Source organism: Aphelocoma coerulescens, chromosome 1A (assembly GCF_041296385.1).
Source record: "Aphelocoma coerulescens isolate FSJ_1873_10779 chromosome 1A, UR_Acoe_1.0, whole genome shotgun sequence".
Taxonomy (NCBI): Eukaryota; Metazoa; Chordata; class Aves; order Passeriformes; family Corvidae; genus Aphelocoma; species Aphelocoma coerulescens.
The window spans coordinates 60057997-60076936 of NC_091014.1; the positions used below are offsets into that span (position 1 = coordinate 60057997).

The window sequence follows — 18940 nt, forward strand, 5'->3', positions numbered from 1 at the left end:
GATGGGGTGGGATGGGGTGGGATGGGGTGGGGTGGGGTGGGAACAGACTTGTAGCCAATGGAATGAATGGGAGAAATGATGCTCAGATGCAATATCTGGCACTGGAAAGTCACCACAGCACTGGTTGCCAGAGGCTGGGCAGATAAGCCAGAAGGAAGATTACTGTCACTGTCTGTCCTGCTGTTATGTTAGTCTTTGGAATTCTGCTGCTGGCCACCTTTGGAAGAGCACACTCAACCAGGCTAAACAGATCTTAGGCATGATACATGACAACCATTCAAATATCACATATTGCCATGTCACATCTACTCCAGTGCTGAACTACCATACTCCTAGGTACGTACATGTAAATCACTTCTCTGCGCTGTGAAACATCACTTGCATAGGCTTAAGAGGGTTCTTGTATCATCAGATGCTTCAAAAGGACTTTTTGTACATGAGCAGCTGAGTTACCTCCAAATGTGGTTAAAGACATGAAAACAAAGCAAAGCACTGGGTCTGAACTCTGATTGCTCAAGCATCAACTCAGATGCTGTGATCTGAGCCTATGTCAATTCTGGAACAAGTGACAAACTAATTACTCTTCTAAACAAAAGCAGACTGGGAAAGGCAGGAATCAAAGGACATGACACTCTACTATATGTCAAGAATAGGGAAAATTAAGAAAACTATAAACAAAACAACCAATCTGCTACTGTCAAGTAACAGTTTCAGAAGTCAGAAATGAGGGACTGTTAAAAACCTGTGCTATTAGACTGAGTAAGTTCCCAAAAAAGTATTCTCACAGCCTATGTCCAAAGAAGTAGGATAAGTTTAATTTCCCTCTAACAAAAAAACCAACAAATCAACAGAAATCAAAGGTCAGGACCAGCGAAGACCAGCACAATCTGCATTTGCACTCCACCTACTCATAACACAGTCAGCTAAGGACAGGATTAGATAAGGAAGCAATAAAGTATTTAAACAAGAAAAAATATTCATCGGACTTAAGATTTCACATATTTTATCCAGCAGTAGAACATGTTCTTTAAATAAGGAACAGAGCCCTAGGAACAGATAGTCCTTTCCTGCCTGTAAGTGTTGTTTCTCTTCAATGTTATTATTCAGTATTAAAAAAAAGGGCTGCAAACCCAGTAAATAAATAGCCAATGTAGGTTTGATGAAAGATTGGCTCAGAAGACTGCTTTTGGCCTGAATAGAAAGATATGCTTTCATCCTGTTTTGACTATACTCATACGTTTACCTAACATAATTGGATGTAGTTAATATTGCAGGAGCCTTCAAGCAGCGCACATTTCCCTCATTAGTGGGTTTAAAGCCTTAATGATATCTCCTGTGCTGCAGAAAAGCCCAGTGTAGGCTTTAAAAGTGATTGGCAAGTTTCAACAGGAGAAAAAACTGGGGGAAGGGAAGGCAAAACCTAATGAAACTCTGATCTTGTTCTCTTCAGTTGCTTAGAAAAGGAAATCTTGCAGAATGATAGAATAAAGAAGAAAATAGAGGTGAGGATAAACAAGCCAAAACAGATAATTTCAAAGGTTGACCTTACAGTAACTCAAAGAAACATGTGAAAGAAACAGAGAGTGGGTAAAAAGACAGGGGGACCCTTCACATACCTGCAAGACATTAAGACACTCACATACTTAGTCCTACACAAACTCCTCATGGCACAAACAAGTGCACACGCACAGCATATTGTCAAATCAACATCTTCCTACACCTGCAGCAAAACTACCTTTTCAGAGTTTCATTATGCAGAATTCCCCTGCCCCCCTCCCTTTAAATCTCAATAGTTTGGCAGGGAAGCCTTGTATTTAAGAAACAGAATGTCACAATATACCATTAACTAAGTACATGCAAAGGGTTTGGGGTTTTGTTGTTTGTTTGTTTTGTTGGGCTTTTTATTGACTAATTTTGACCATTTTCCAGGAACAGAAATTTCACAGGCTGATTTAGCTTCAAAAGAAGCGTAATTATGTACAGCTGTATTCAGTATTTCTTGACTGCCTTGAACAAGCAGTGAAAGGGAGATTTGCACACATTATCAGCCACTATCATTAGTGCTGTAAAGTACGTAATCCATCTGGCGTTGTGGTGTCTACCTAGGAGCAGGTATTGAACCACGGATGGCTGCAGTATAAAAGCATAAAGGGAGAGCGTGAAAAACTAACAAAACCACACAGCAGCCTGAGTCGTTCCTTGATACTGAATTGTCCTTGCATTTGTGTTCTCCCATGGTTTTGCAAATCATTTCTATATGTACAGGCATGGAGAGTGGAGAATTAAAAATGTAAATTTCATCAAGTGGTTTTGCAGTCTTCACAGGGGAAGAGGTAGCAGGATACCATGGTGATGGCAGCACTGCAGCCCATTAATAAACCAGAGAAAGACTCAAGGATAGATTTGAACGCTTAGACCCAAGCTGAAAAACAACTCATTTCATAATAACTCTTGTGAAAAATACGAGGACTGTGAATCTCAACATCAGCTGTGGTCTCAACCTGCTGACTCATCATTTCCTCATGGGGAGGCAAGGAAAGAGGAAACTTGTTTTTAAGTCTTCTGGCCTCCTTACAGTCAATTGCATTGCATTCCCTTTATATTGCCAAGGTTTATGGCCCATAGCATTTGAAAACAGACAACCCACATTCGGAAAAGAGAAAAAGTGGGAAGTTTTTATTTTGTATTTCATCTGTGTGTAACGTTTCCACCATCGCTGCTAGCCCTTCATATAGGAGGAATCAGACAGTTTTATTTGCAATCTCACCTGGAAATGTGACAAATATTAATGTTCATTTACTCAATTAGAGATTCATAAGTCTCAAGCAAACAAATTCATATGACTTACCTGGACAACAATATGTTATCCAGTGAAAACAGCAGCCTCACTGGAAGCGTGGCTTTCTCCAAACCCAGCTACAGCCTGGTCACCACTGCTGGGGAGTATGCGGAGAGCTTCCCCCAGCCACAACAACACAGGAAACCTTCCTCAAACAGCAAACTACCTAAGTCACCACTCAGAGGAAATACATTGTCAATTAGAGGGTGTCTCCAAGTCAGTCAACAGGACCATCCTCAAATGAATTTGACTTAACTACAGTGTTTAAAGACTGACTGCTTGTAAGCTGTTCTGTGGCACTCCAGTCTACTGTTATTTATATCTTCCTAAACTTTCACAAGTCTTTATTGAACACTCAAATGTTTGAGGAGAGACTGTGTTCACCCTCTTTTCCATGAGAGGTAAAGAAAAAAACAAAAGTCTCCCATTTAAGGGAATATCCCATAAGTATGTAAATACAGTCATGGCCCACTGAATTAAATGAGAAGTAAGAACGTGCATAGAAGTAAGCAAATGCTGACATCTTTTTATGAAGAGTGGAGTCCTGGTTTAGGAGTCGTACTCCCCAATTCTGTGCCCCCACTGAGACTCCCCACACCACACTGCGGCCCTCTTGCTCCCCTGCTTTCCCCTCTCCCTGTGGTGGGATGCAGAGGGGAACAGGAGGCAGGAAAGGTAAAGATCATGGGTTGAGATGAAAGCAATTTACTGGAAACAGCAGTGAGATAAGAAAAGGAACAGTAACAGCAACAATACCAGTGAGAGGGTACAAGAAAATAAAGGATTCACATGGAAACCCTTCCAACAATAAACAATACCAGACAGCTCCTTCCACCACCTTTACTTGACCAGAAGGAACCCCTTCTCCCAGGAAGGGCGTCCCTTTCCTCCACAACTGGCAATGATGTGGTATAGAATAACCTCAGGGTCCTGGCCATGCCCCCTCCTGGCTACTCAAAACACTTAACCCTGTCCTGGCTAGAACCAGCACAAGTGGTCAGCAGGAAAAAGTGCCAGGCATTCCAAAGGTAAATGCAAATGAGCTTTCCCACTTCACAAGACATAGGTTTCACTTGGTTTCCTGTTCTGAATTAGAATCACAAATAAAAATTACAAACTTGAGATGATGATCCTCAAACACTCAATTAAATCTGATAATACTAACTTTCCTACTTTAGCTTTTTTTAATACTTCAAAATAGAAACTTACTTAAAAGGGAAAAAAAAAGAGCTTTTCATTAAAACTTTAAATCTGCATTTCTGAAGCTTCTTTTAAGAACAAACAAAAAACCCTCCCACCACAACTATTTAAATTAACAGATAAATTAAATCCCAACCCATTGCCATCAGTCCTGAAGCACTCACATTCACTAATGATACTCTTCAGCTGGAAATTCCCAACATACTCTTTTACATTTATTAAGGTGACAAAGCACTTCCTAAATGCTTTTGCCCTTGTGAACACAGGAATTCTGTAGCAAGGCCAAAAACTGAGCTCAGAGCTCCTAAATCCTGACCTAGAGCCCTAATCACCAAACCAGACCTCTTCTCACTGGGATTCAGAGAAACAGGTGGTTCACAGAACATGGTCTACTAATATATCAGTTCCTTCTTTAAGGGTAACTGAAGCCAAAGTCTGATTAAATTTACAGTCAATAGCAGTGATCATTTGACGACATTAGTTTTGTGCTATTAGCTTCAGCATATGGGGAATAAGGGACAATTTGTTGTGCATGTATAAAAAGACTTACATAGTGTGAAAGAAATGACCCTCCTGATATTTATTATTTTAATTTTCAAGTGTCCATTGCAAGCATAAGCTCTGCTACTTTAAAACATTTAAACAAAACTGAATTTAATTGCTCAGAAAAATTAACCTGCAAGCTCTCTAAGCAAAAAGGGGAAAGAAAAAAAAGAAATCCTGAATTAAAAGCTGTTTTATGAGGTATAGAAAGCAGCAATATATATATATATATATATATATATATATATATATATATATTTAGGCCAAGTTAGAAAGGTATTCTAGTATGTCTAGAAGACAGTCATGGAGACACACTTGGGAAAGAAAGCAGCTATTAGGGTTGTTTACCCTCAGTGCTCCTGAGCCATCAGGTCAAAACAAGGAAAAGAGCCCTTGCTCAGCTTCCTGGCACTGGAAAACCACTCAAGCATCTGGGCTCACGTGGCTGTATAACAGCACCCACAAATATGCAGTCAAACAAATTAATATTAAACAGATAAGTGCTATACAGGCAAATGCATTCCCTGCTAACATGACTGCCTTTCTATAATGATGCTGTACCAGACAAGATTTCAAAACAACTATGATCTAGAAGCTGTATCAAACCAGTAGGCAAAAAACTTAAGTCTTAATAAATTCACTGCTTGGACACCTTTTCACTTATCCTTGTAAGGCAGAGAATGATTTTTGGAAGCACCGAATATCCTCAGCTCAGTGAGACCAAGGCTTATTGTACATGTGGCAGGATTGATGCTTGGATTTGTCCTACAAAGCCAGGGAGGGAGGAAAATCACAAACAACTGGATGTTCAAGGCACAGCCTGCCATCAGGCACAAGGGCTTTACTGCATCACAAACTGAAATGCCACCATGGCATGTACAGAGAGATATTTTGTGAAGTTTCCATAATAAGATGGCACAACTGATGTCTACAGTGCTCTAGAGATTGGAATAGAGATTCAGCCTCTCCTCAAGTCACAAGGAAATCCCAAATCAATATATGTGCATCCATAAATATATACAGATATGTATTCAAGCTCACATGCAGACATAGCAACTAATCATGGGACATGGTGGCTCCAGAGGTGTTAGGCCAGTCACCTTCCATGTCCTATATGAACCAAACAAAAACCAAGATGAAACAGGATGAAGGAGTGAAAAAATAAAAAAAAAATCTAAACAGAATAAGCAGTGAAAAAATTTAAAGCACATTCCTTCTCTCTGCAGGCACAAAACCCAGCATGCATTCAAAAACTAAATATCACAATCAGACTATTCACACACCCCAGATCATCACTCATGTATTAAGCCATCCCACTGAACAGTCATTTCAAAGGGTGGAAAAATGAAGACCTCATTATATATATATTTACCATGTTTTCTCATTTGTTTGAATCATTTTCCAAGTACCGACTTGCCTGCTGTCATACTGCGTCACTGGGGCTCCGAACCGTGTGCCCAGGCAAAGGTAAGCTTCCAGCAAAGTTCATTCATCAGCTGTTTACAAGCTGAGTTCATTGCACTTAACAACAACAATTTCTACGTTAACAAAGAAATTCACATGAAAGGATGACGATGATGGCATCAACACAACTGGAAATAATCCTAGGAAGCTTAACTTGGAAGAAAAGAAACATTTCTAAACCAAACAACCAAGGGGTACACGGTCAAGACAGCATGCCTGTGTGTCTTTTGGCAACAGTATAGAACTTTTCATTCCTTAACTATTTTCACATTACATGTCTCCAAAAGAGTATGTTGGTGGGTTCATTTTTCAAAATAAAAACTGTATTTGTGAGAGAGAGACTGAAGAAACAGCACAGCCCATAAACTGGATCAGACTCCAGGTTTGGATACACAACTGGATTACCACTGTTTATTGAAAGTCAGCACATCAGTGGGGCTGATGCCTGTTCTCTAAAAATCAAGGCAGAAGGCAGCAAGAAAGATCTTGCACAAGACATGCAAGTGGTCCTTTACTTGCAAAAGGTGAAAAACACAGACACACACATAGACCAGTTCCTGAGCTGAGCTGTTTGAAGCCAGTTGTTACACCCCAGTCCTGCTCTGGAGACACATAATCATTATCAGTCAGTGTAGAGTCATCTAAAGTTAATATGTTGATTTCTGTTGACTGAGGGCCTGACCTAAAATTCACAGAATTACAGGATAGTTGAGTTTAGAAGGGACCTCTGGAGGGCATCTTGTATCAAATTTAGATAGATCTTTTGATACAGTATTATACAATTTTCTTTCCCCTAGCAAGAGACCAGAAAGAACAGCCAGTTCAGGATTATGTCAGGCATCCTGGACCACAACTGAATAAAATGCAGAAAAGAGGTTCCTTCCTACTTGGTGGTTGCATTTTATTTGTTTAATGCCCCAGGTAAGCCTGAATAATTATAGGTTTACCAAAATAAAGGTGGTGATGATGAAACAGCTTAGTGTAACAGACAAATTCTACACGTGAAAAGAATAATCAGATCTTATGTGGATGAACTAGAAGATGATGAGGACAAACACACAACCGAAAACAAAAAGATGCTCAAGCAATTCATTTTTCCTTCAAAAGGGATACAAGGAATTTGTATCACATTATATTCCTGGTACTTTTTTGTTCTTATTTTTACCACTTCATTATTGTTTGCTGTTAATCCATTATTATTTGCTCCACTGTAGCAGGAAAGCTTCTGATGAGAAAACAGCAACGTTCTCTTACAGCAAATGGAATTGGTGTAGATTTTTGAATTTTAAAATGTCATTCTCCCCCAGCTGGTTGGCAGGCAGATTTAAGGATTTGGTCTGAATCAACCACTAGTTTTCACTTGTGGTAGACACATGAATCCTGGCAGAGCACTGGCTCCAGCAGCCTAGCAAACCTTGACTAGCCAGTACTTACCTTTGCCTTAGGGCTCATTGAATCCACATTTTTAGGAAATATTTTTACCGACAATTTCTGAATTATTTTAATTATGTACCAGGTCATGTTTCTCTTCACATTGTTCCATCTTAACATTCTGCTCCTACATTTTTAAAAGTACACTTTAATGATTCTCAAGCACTAATTGAAAAACAAATTTTCAATGCAGAAATTGAAAACAATCTGACAACAGATTATGTATCATTATCCCACCTGGAAGAAAGCAACAACCATCATAATCTTCTCATTCACAAGACAGTAATGAAGTTAAAAATGGTCTTAGTGCTCTTAAAAGGAAACTTCTATTCAAGAGACAACTTAACACTGTTGTGAGAAAAAGGTATCATTTACTCCAGCACAGCCCTGCCTAAAAATGCTGGCTGAGGTTTCCATTGTTAACCTAAATTAAAATTAATTCCACATTTTTTGGCAGAAGGTCTATAAACTAATTTTCATATTTTCTTCTTCAACTATAATTTAAAACATGGGGAAAAGGCTTCATATGCTTCAAGTATGAAGGTATATTACAGCAGACATTTTTGGTTTTAAATGGCTACAATGCTTACATTAGTTGAGATCAAATTAAATGGGAAAATAGAGTGTCATTATTGCCTTCCTGTGATTATACAGGTAACAATACATACAGCCTGTGCCTACAAGGCAATAACAGCCTGTGTGCTAGACTTGGTTGCTTATTCTATAAGGAAGTGAACCTTAATGCAGATTTGATCTGCAGTCACCATACAATTCTTTTGCAAGAATTAGTAACTAGTAATTCAGAAACAAGAGAAGATGGCAGGGGAATATAAAAGACTTTTTACAGCGATATTCAAAAGATATCCATAGTAAAGACATGAAATATACAGTATCAAAGGGAAACATAAAATGAAGAATAGTTTAGCTTGTGTTCACATGCAAGATCTACTTTGTCTATATAATGAGTGAGCAGACAGGTTTAATGTGTGACAAGTGCACAAATGGTCTAGGTCTTTCAGGATGTAGAGACAGGACACAAGGTGCTTCCAAAAGAATCCTCTCAGCAGATTAAAACCACTCTCATTCCATAAAGGCCTTCTGATGACTTCCCAGAAGGTAGTCCACAAATGCACAATCCCAGATTAAAGTCATCCTGCTTACGAGCACTCAAAGGCATAACACCACATTACAGACAGCTTTAATAAAAGCTGTCAGAACTCACTGAATCATCATCTTACTGGCTTCTACCAATACACCCACTGTTTTCATCCCTTCACAATTTAAATTTCCCATTGTCTCCTAATCAAATATGTATATATTTTACAATTAATTGAAAAAGCGACAAAAGAAACGTGGAATATAAACTTTTTCTACATTTAGCTTTTAGAATTAGTCCTGCACATCCTGAAACTCAGTGACAGTTTGTCACAGTAGTTACAACTGCTACAGAGAGAATAATCTCTGTTTGAGGCATTCTAGATTAGACAACTCACATTTCACTCTGGTGAATGAAGTACAAATCTTGATTTTGGAAATGCACATGGGGAGGAGAGGGAGGAAAAGCACAAGTGTGTTTTCCTAAGACCTGTTCAAACCCACCTGCTTTCCCATCCTCTCAGCCTAAAAGGCTGACACTCTTAAGCTGAAAAAAAGACTTTGGGTGGAAATAATAAGCCTGTGCCATGTCTGGACTGGAATACATTAGCCTAGCTTTGTGAACAGCATTGACTCCAAAGTCAGGTCTATAGCCACTCATCACTGGGGAAGGAATTGGTAAAATAAAGCAGGGGGATCTCTTTACTATTTTGAATTCCCCACTAGCAAATAGAAGCCTTCAATTGAAGTAGAGGAGCTTTCTTTGATGTCTTGGGGTGACTATGATGCGTATCCCATATCACTGCCCTATGCCCAGAAAGTAATTCTTGTGCCTTTCTATGCCTTTAAACTGAGCCTGAGAGGAGGAAGGAAAAGACTGAGCAAAACTTTTTCAAAGCAGTTTGCAGCTTGTTCAAGGTCACACACAGATAGTGACATTTTTTTTCCAGCCAGCTTTCAGCCAGTTGTTCAGTTTCTTTTTCTCCGGAGAGAGACTGAGAGTTGAACTTTTTTTTCCTTCCCTAGAATTTCAGATTTTTTCCCTTTTTCTGTGGACTGCTTCAATATCAGAACACATTGGGAGGACTTTCCACCAGGCACAGAGGGCCTGGCCCTGGGCCAAGCCCCAGCTCCGAGGAGACCAAAGGGAGGACTCCAACACTTTCCCAGGTTTTTTTTCTTCACAGCAAAAGATTTTATTATTTAGTATTATTTTCCTTTTCCCATGTGTTTGTTAAATAAATAGTTTTTCTCTCTTTCACTTTCCTTTAAGGAAAATTTATTTTTCCTGAACCTGGTGGGGGGAGGGGTGGTTGTGCCTTCTCTCAGAGGATGTATTTCTAAATTTGACAAAACTGGAACATTTGACTAATTTTAAAATATACAAACAGAAGCAACCCTATTAAAAGTCTTAAAATGACATTTATTCAGTCAATGTGATAAGAAAGAATTCTATTACTTGGAAAGTGCTTTTCTCACTTTTCTCACTCTCACCTTTCAATCATTGTTTGCATACAACCCAAATCACATCTGAATAACTTCCACTGGCCTTTCTTACGTACCATCCAGCATTATTTATATTCATGTAGAATTATTAGTGTAAAGGATAGCTGAATACTTCACCAACAGAGCTGACTGTAAATTAAAGAGGAGACAGCTTCCAGTGTGAAAACTCCAGAGGAGAAAAGATGCCCAGGTTAGATGTGGAAGGACCCAGAAACATAGGGCTGCTTGTCTCCAACAAGTGAAAAGCAATGGCTGGAAGAGGGGAGAACAAAGTGGAAAGTGAGAAATTATCAAAGATTGTAGGTATGTGAGAAGACCATAGAACAAGCATATGAGACCATATAAAATGAAGGAAGTTCACTTGATTTAGACTCATGGGCATTAAGCAAGAGAGAAATAGCAACCCTGCACTGGAGGGAAACTGCTAATTTTGCTAAAGGGAGGCTAGGAGTTAAATTTTCTCATCTGACATAGGCTTTCTGGTTAGTGGCAGGGATGTCACTCTGTCAATGTCTCAGTTCCTCATCAATAAAGCAGGATGTTGTACAGAAAAGCCACAAATTATTCAGGGGGCAGCCAAGTGATAAGGGCAAGATATGAACCTGCAGAGACAGCTATACCTAACAGATCCATGATGAAGAAAAAAACAAAGGAGAGAGAAAGAGAGAGTGGCTATAGTGACATAACCTACCCGAATTTTAGAGAGTAACACAGATGTTACAGACCATGACAGCTGGACATACAGCCACAAGAAAGAGAGAAACCTCTGAACACAAAAAGCCTGGAGAGGAAGAAAAATTTCACCAACTGAGAAGGGTGACAATACAGAGAAAGATATATCCAAACAACCAGGCTGACTAAAGTTAAGAGCAGAACAAATCTCTGAGTGTCCCCTCAAAAAAAGCTCTCTCATTTGAGGGAGGTGTTACTGGATCACCAGATACTGCTAGGAGTAGGGGGTACAATCTACTACTACCAAATATAAAGAAAAAAAGCATGGACAAGTTATAGACAGGAAGAAAGAGGGTTCTTTCTTGAGGTGGAAGAAGGGAAGGAACGGAAAATTTCTTCAAGTATAGAGAAAATGGGGAAAAGCCCCTTGTCACAATAACTTCAGCCTAACAAGTCTAAAAACAGATTCTTGCTTTCAAGCGTGAGTTATGGGCAGAATGGGGGGCAACTGGTACCAGTAGTTATTAAGTCAGATATAGGCAGTCACAAGATGAAACTCATGTACCAAAAGAAGCAAGCAAAGGAGACAAGCAGACTGCGAACTGACTGGTTGCAGACAGGATCAGAGGGACAGAGAAGACAGACAGCTGATCAGAGAAGAAATGTTCCCTGAGGGCACAAACAACCCTCCTGAATACATGTGAGTTTATCTGAGCATACAAAGGGCCCAGAGGGAAGCAGGGAATGGATGGGACCGAGGCAGCACGCAGTGACAGTATTTCCTTGTAAAGTCCTGAGCAACTGCTGGAACTCTTTACTATCCCTCTGGCCATTCATCCTCATTATTTGTTCTAAGCAGCTCTTGAAAATGAGCTTTCCAAGATGAGTGTAACCAAGAGCATATGTATAAATTCTTGGTAACTCCAACTTCCTTCTTTGCTATTTATTATTTTCAGGTATGACTAATATACAATAGCTGTGGGAGACATGTCCTTGTCCCAAGCAGACTGCTCCTGCCCTGTGAAGTCTAAAAGTTCAAAACAGACCATGTGTGGGAGAAAGCAAATAATACCATCTCCATGTTACAGATTGAGAACTGAGGAAGAGAGCTAGTAAGTGATTTTCCCAAGATTGCACAGGAAGGCAGTGGCAAAACTGGATATTGAAACCCTCTCTCTTCAACATCCATCTGGTGCTTCAGTCACAAGGACAGTGTGTCTCTTCTAAGGACATTCCCTTTCATCCTTAGAGTGTACTGGTAACAAGAGTCATTGACTGAATGTATATATTGAGTGTATATAACAAAGTCTTATTGAACCATCTTGTAATTTTGCCTCTCTCTATTTCTGGCTTCCTTGTAGCCACTTTTGGTCTGAGCTTAAATTAGCCATGCTACCAACTCCATCCACAAAGTCAACTTTTATGTGTACTTACAGTTCTGTTGGTGAAGTTACTGAAATCTGTCACTAAGATTTGCTTGATCATCTCTGGTGAGGAGACCACCACAAACATCTGGCGACCAATATAATACCTAGAAAGAAATAGAGAACCATTTTAGCAGATGGTGACCACAGAGAACCATCTCCTTCCCTAAAACATCACTTTTTGCTTGAATATACTTGCTGTGAACAAATACCACAGAAAATGTATTCCCTTAGGTAAAGCAGTATCTTTCCCCAGCCCTATCAACTGTTAAATTAAGATGCATGGTCCTGGAATTTAAAGGAAACAGCTTAAAATCTTTTACTGATTAATCAATACTCAGCCAACATTTTAACGTAAAGGTTTACACACTCTGTGCTCACTCTGAATTCTGTACAAAGTGATGTAGTATCGCTAAACCAAACTATAGAGGAGTAAAACATTAGAAACCAACTCAAATAATCATGAAACACCTACAAAATTGAATTTCCTGACATCAGCCACATGAAATGTCTTTTCATGGCTAAGCCCTGTCTCTAATGAGATTTTCCAGAAGTCCCCCCATCATGACTGCAATAAAGGCACACTTCCACCACTTCTACTAGCACTGGAGCAGAGTGCAACTCTGGTTCTGCATTGCCATGCACAAATCTTAGGTTACACTAATAGGGAGAGAAAAAAAAAGGGGCAAAAGAAGCTTTACTAAGTCTAAGGCAATTAGTCAAACTTCAGAAGAAGAACGGGTCATAGGGGTGTCTCTGCCTGTACACCCTCTATCTCCCTGCCCTGATTTTAATATGACCTTGTGGAGCCACAGTCTGACCTTCTGGGTCTTCACACCACTGTGGATGCTGCAGAGGTACTGGGACCCATCCCAACCCTACAACTTCTAGGGGTGCAGAGATCCCTTTTCCAGCCCCATTCCTTCCAAGGCCCACAGGCACTCGATGCTTGGCTGCTCTGCTGGGGGAGGAAGAAGCACCGCCAGCAAGCAGAGGTTGCTCGCAGTCCCTACCTTTGTTGATTGCTGAAAGACTCTTCAGGCAGCGCTGTCTTTTCTCCACCAGGAGAGAGGAAGAAGAGGTTGGAGGCAGCCACAGGAAGACCAGGCAGCTCATAGCAGAACACAAGAGCAGTACCACAGATGCTGCAATACTGTGGTAATATCTGTGCCTAATCGTTTTGGTATGATATAGCTCAGTATTGATATATTGCTTATCACCTGTCTACACTGCAGCAACTGAACAGACAAGCAAACCCCAGGCTGAATTAAATATAGTAACTAGAGGTTCCCATGGCAATGAGGCTGCAGCAGCCTGATTTCTTCAAGGGCAAACAAATCAGACAAATATCTTGATTCCAAAGCAAGGCTTCACAGTCCAACTTGACCTCCCTACCACCAAAACTCGTAACAAACGAATGGCAGAGAAGAACAAGAACACAGTGTGCTTCAGGAGGGAAGACATCATCTTTTCTTCTCTGGTGGGTTTCCAGAAGGAACTTTTATTTCCCAAATTCAACTCACAGGCTCTACTGGAACCTTAGATATGGGTGGTGTGGTCTGTGGAGGTAAACCTTTTCCAACTTTCCCAGTTTGCTCAACCGCAGCAAAAGCAGCTGTCTGTTAATGGTCAAACTTTTATTCTGAATCCTCATAGGTGCATACGAAAGAGCTGAGGCCTCAGTTTAAAGAGGGTTTTGATCACAGACTTTAGCAAAAGAGGATAATTCCCTACATGCACCTTTTGCATGTACTTTGTACAGTTTCTCTGGCATCAGAGAGGCAACACAAGCTCTCAAGGCAAAGATACGTGCTGCTCTGAACCTACCCAGGATGACCAGCCACAAATACTGACGTCTCATGCTCACACCTTGCTTTTCTCTTCCTCCCTCCAAGTTTAGCAAGTTCCTTGTCACATTTAATGGTTAGTGACTGATGGTCCTGCAACAAACAGCTTTCCACAGGGACCAATTTCCTGACACCAGATTCCAAATTTGAACCAGAAGCTGATTATGTCTTCTACCCAGACAGCTTAACTCTGACCAGCAAGGGGCACCCCATGACACATCATGCAAAACATGTGTGTGTAGGAGAGACACACTTCTAGTTTATTTCAAACCTGGGAAATTGCAAATCTCCAGCTCCTGTCCACTGGGATAACAGGATGGTACTCACAGCAGGAGTCTTTATGTCACAAGCACTTTGTGCTTGAAAGAGTTCAGGACTAAAAATTTGGGACAGGAGCATCTACTCAAGCTGCTTTTATGAGAAAGTGACTCACAAGCCAAGCTTATCCAACAAATCTATTCATCATCCTCCAACTCAGACCAGTCACCCGAACTCCCAGTTCTGTTTCCACAGCTAAGTGCTTTCTTTTTCATTTACTCTTCTCTAACTTTCTAGCTATAGGCACCTGCTTTTCCTTTCTTTATCCAGTTATAAATTAGGGCAGAGAAGGAGAAGAAGGGAGGGGAAAAAACCCCTACAACTACTAAATTGAAAATGCTGGGGGGAAAAAAAACAAACAAACTTAAATTGATTTTTAAGCAAAGTTCTGCCTTTTTAAAGAAATGACTGCTATAAAGCACACACGTTATTGTATCCCAAACAGCAAAAGGTCTCTTCCCACCTTTTTTCCATTCTCCTACTTGCTGTATATAATCTTTCTAACCTTTTTTAGGACACAAAAAAATGAGGTTTTGTATGGACACACTTTGGAAGTCAAAATCCATACACTAGAAGCATGACTTCCATGGTCTTTCCCTGAAGTAAAGGAAAAAGGACAAGTAGAACTAGACACAAAACAAGATCACCTGAGCTATTTCATTTAGCAAACACAGGTTCAGACCCTGAAAAGCCACCAGAAAGATGCTTAACTGAGTTTTAATATATTTTAAATCCTTTGCAGGATCAAGGCCTCAGTCACAAAACAAGAGGCTATCTCTCAACTAGGTGTTTTGGGGTTTTTTCACTTGTTTCAAAATAGCAAGTAAAAGATAAAATCCTCCTGAACAATAATCTATTCTTCCCAAGTAAATAACATATTCACCCCTGCTATGTAACTTCATTTTGATGCTGTATTACTGGATGAGGATATCACTAGTCTCAAATAGACTTAGATTTATTATTGAACAAAACCCGATATTCTTGTCAGATTTTAATAAATAAGAGTTTGAGAAAAACAAAAGCCTCTGGGCAAGTATATCACAAATGGATTCATGAATAATTTAGGACAGCACTTTTTATTAACTTTTCCTAGGCTAATCTTTTCACAGAGCTCATTCACACACAGAAGTCCTACCTTTGGCTACAGTACCATTACACTGCTTGACCCAATACTTTATAATATTTTCATGTAGGGCTTTCAGGGTGGAAAGCAAATACTTGGGAATACCTAGCCCAGTCCTGCAAATAAGCAAGAATTCATGCATGTAGCACTGCACCCTTGGGGCGATGCACCTCTGTCCACATGGAAATCAGCTGTAGCACTGCCACACCAGCAAAACGAAATTTCATGACCCACATATGGAGGCAAATTTTCCTGGGTAGATGAGGCATGGCTTCATTAAATTATGCTGGCAGGGCACTTTCTATTATATTTCAGTTTAAACTGCAGCCCTCCAGAACAGAGAAAGAAATTCACATTTTAGACTAGTAGCTTTAGCTCCATTGGAAGGTGAGGCAGGAAAGACTTGATACCAGTACATCAACAGCACAAGGACAGTGTGAGCTTCCTCCAGCAGATTAAAGTGTGGATGAGGAGCCATTGCCCCAGCAGGCTGGGATGGCCAGGCAAAAAGCTTTTCACAAGTGTTCAGCAGAGGGCATGGGTCTATTCCCAGAAGCTGTTTAAAAAGCAAAGATTGCCAAAGGGCGTGCAGGTGAAGGAGCGGGTTATGTTACAGGGTACCGAACAAAATAAGCTAAACTTCATCAGAAGTGTTTTAATAACTGAAGAGGCTACAAACACCCACCACACCCAGCTGCAGCAGTTTCATTCCTAAGAGCAGACAAGCACCACTCTCAAGGCAATTAATGAGAAGGACAGAGATGATGGACTTGTGTTCAGGGTCAACCCAGGATGTTGCAGTCCTATTTACAATGATGTAGTAATTTAATAAATGCAACTTTTCTTTTATCCCCAAGAATAAACAGCAATCCAGCAATGATATCTGCAGTTTTGCTCATGCACCACCGTTGCTTTCTACAGAGATGTGGCCTAGGTATCTCAACCCCACACCTAGTGCCTGCCATGGCCACGGCCACAGAAGATAACCCATGGAGGTAAGAGATGCCTGCCAAGTCCAACTCTGAGCTGAAGTAGGAGCAACGAGACAAGGGGCACACTGGACTGCTTGGTCCCTCCTGAAACACTTAGGACCATCATCTTCCTTCCCAATGTTTGCCAGGGATCCCCCCAGAATGCAGATTTCTGTTCTCAGATGACACAGAGGATCAATCAGCTACTTTTAATTCAAAAGACCAATTTAGCATTAGCCTTTCCATGCTCCCAAGATCATCCTAGCCACACTGCATGGTCATCTGCTGCTAATAGCATCTCCCAGGTCCTGAGCCATGGACATGCTCTCTGAGCAAAGCTCGCAGCAATACTGCCTTGCTGCACAGGAAAAGGTGGAGAGCACATACAGTACCTTATGGCAAAGGGCCATATGTTTTTGTATAACATCCATGTGGGAAACACCTGCAACCCTTTCACCTTGTTTACAGTGCTGCTGTCAATTCACAGAAGACTTTGATCTTCCTATCTCAGTCCCATGTATTACAAACACATTAATCATAAAATATATATATGCTGTTAGGCAATGAGCAAGGCTTTGTTTTCTAAATGCTGTGGTCTGGTTAAGTACACAAAGATCATCTGTAGAGCCATATGAAAATAGAATATGTTATTATCACTATTTTCTTCAGGGAAGAGCAAAGAACAAAGAAAAAAAAAGGCAGAGGGGGGAGAAGGAGAAGAGTACAAAGACACAGAGATACAGTGGGAAAAGGCTGATTTTCTTAGGACACTTTTCCTTAAAAGAAGTTCCTCAATCACTTAGCCTCTTTTGTTTAGAGACACCCTTTCACTGCAGGCAGAGAAACATAAAAACGAATAGCACAATGCTTGTTTAAAATAGGCCTGAAGCCCAGCATTACTTGCTTAATTATTTCAGAGGCCAGCAAATTGATTTGTCATAGCACTGTCCCCTTTCAGTGCTCGCAGGCAATTCAGATGGAGTAGGAATAAGAAATACATAATGAACAGCTGCAAAACAAGAAAGGGAAAGGGAAAGGGAAAGGGAAAGGGAAAGGGAAAGGGAAAGGGAAAGGGAAAGGGAAAGGGAAAGGGAAAGGGAAAGGGAAAGGGAAAGGGAAAGGGAAAGGGAAAGGGAAAGGGAAAGGGAAAGGGAAAGGGAAAGGGAAAGGGAAAGGGAAAGGGAAAGGGAAAGGGAAAGGGAAAGGGAAAGGGAAAGGGAAAGGGAAAGGGAAAGGGAAAGGGAAAGGGAAAGGGAGGGACAAATTTGTCAAGTACCACAAATCCCATTATTATTTGTGTTATATTAGCAGCTAAAGGTCTCCAAGATCCCCATGCCCTAATTTGACAGGAGTTACTCATAAGTAGAAATCTTATTCTAGGCCTGTGGAGCCTACAACTTAAATAACCTGGAGTGACAGTGGGGAAAACAAGTAACATCTTCCATTTTCCATCTGAGGGACTGGGGGACAGGCAGGTGTGAAGGAGATGGGAATTGCCAGCAATCACCATTTTTTTCTCCTGTTGACACCCTGTGAGAACAGAGCTTCTCAGCTGCTACGTACACCTGGAAATTCCATGCCAGCTTTCTTTGGGAAGGTTGGGAACTAACTCCTGTGCCACTTGTTCTGCATCCCAGTCTGTAACTCTACGTGGCAAGGTGCTTCCCTGGACTATTTTTATAAAGCACTCACAAGTTGAGTATCTCCAGATTAGAGAACCATGAAGCACCCATTAACACTTAAGGGAAGAAAAACCAAAAAAACTACCCCAAAACCACAACACCCTAGAAACAGGTGAAATTACTGCACATGCAAATGAAGCCCTGGTAGCATTGAGAAGTCTTAGGCACAGAGAAAAGTTTCAAAGCGCGGCTCTGCCAACGCACACACACACACACACACACACACTCTCATGCACCTCATCCAGAGACTAATCCAACCCATTGTGTAAATTCATAAAAAAAAGAGACATGGCCACAGCAATTTCTATTTAAGACTAAATTATTCCTCACTTCCTTTTTCAATGAGCTATGTTTCTTTTCATGTTGTGAAAGCTTTAAAATAAGCACATAGGACTATTAATTTAATTCCTGGATGCATTAAAAATATCACGTAACATAAAATGCTTGCTCACACACACTTCCTGCGCTGCTCTGTATGGTTATGCACCCAACTCTTTGTCCACACACCCGGGATTAAAAATGCTATCTTCCACATACCAAGAACCTCTGCGCTATCTCCAACTCGCACCTTGCCAAAAGGCCTCTGCTTTCTGACGTGCTTAAGGAAGTATCAAAAAAAGGGAAGAAAATTCTGTGATTATTTATCTTCTCCCCACCACTAAAAGCACAGCTATTTTTAAAGGAGCTCCTCCCTTGTCAGGTGCAGTAAGAGACTTGAGGTAAGAAAGTAATATATTTAGGGGTTGACAATAAGGAGGAGGGCTGATTGAGGCCATTAAAAGGTACAGAGCTGGTAGAGTCTTTCAAGTAACTTATACCAGAGTG

The 18940-nt window shown here is 40.6% G+C and overlaps 1 protein-coding gene across 8 annotated transcripts in view; it reads right to left on the minus strand.

Moving 5' to 3' along the window:
- Positions 1–18940, minus strand: part of TBXAS1 (thromboxane A synthase 1) — a 229289-nt gene that overhangs the window by 115861 nt on the left and 94488 nt on the right. For all 8 annotated transcript variants that reach the window (XM_069003037.1, XM_069003042.1, XM_069003040.1 and 5 more), the window contains one exon: positions 12185–12281. In XM_069003037.1, the coding sequence (XP_068859138.1) occupies positions 12185–12281 (97 nt within the window). The remainder of the gene's footprint in view (positions 1–12184; positions 12282–18940) is intronic.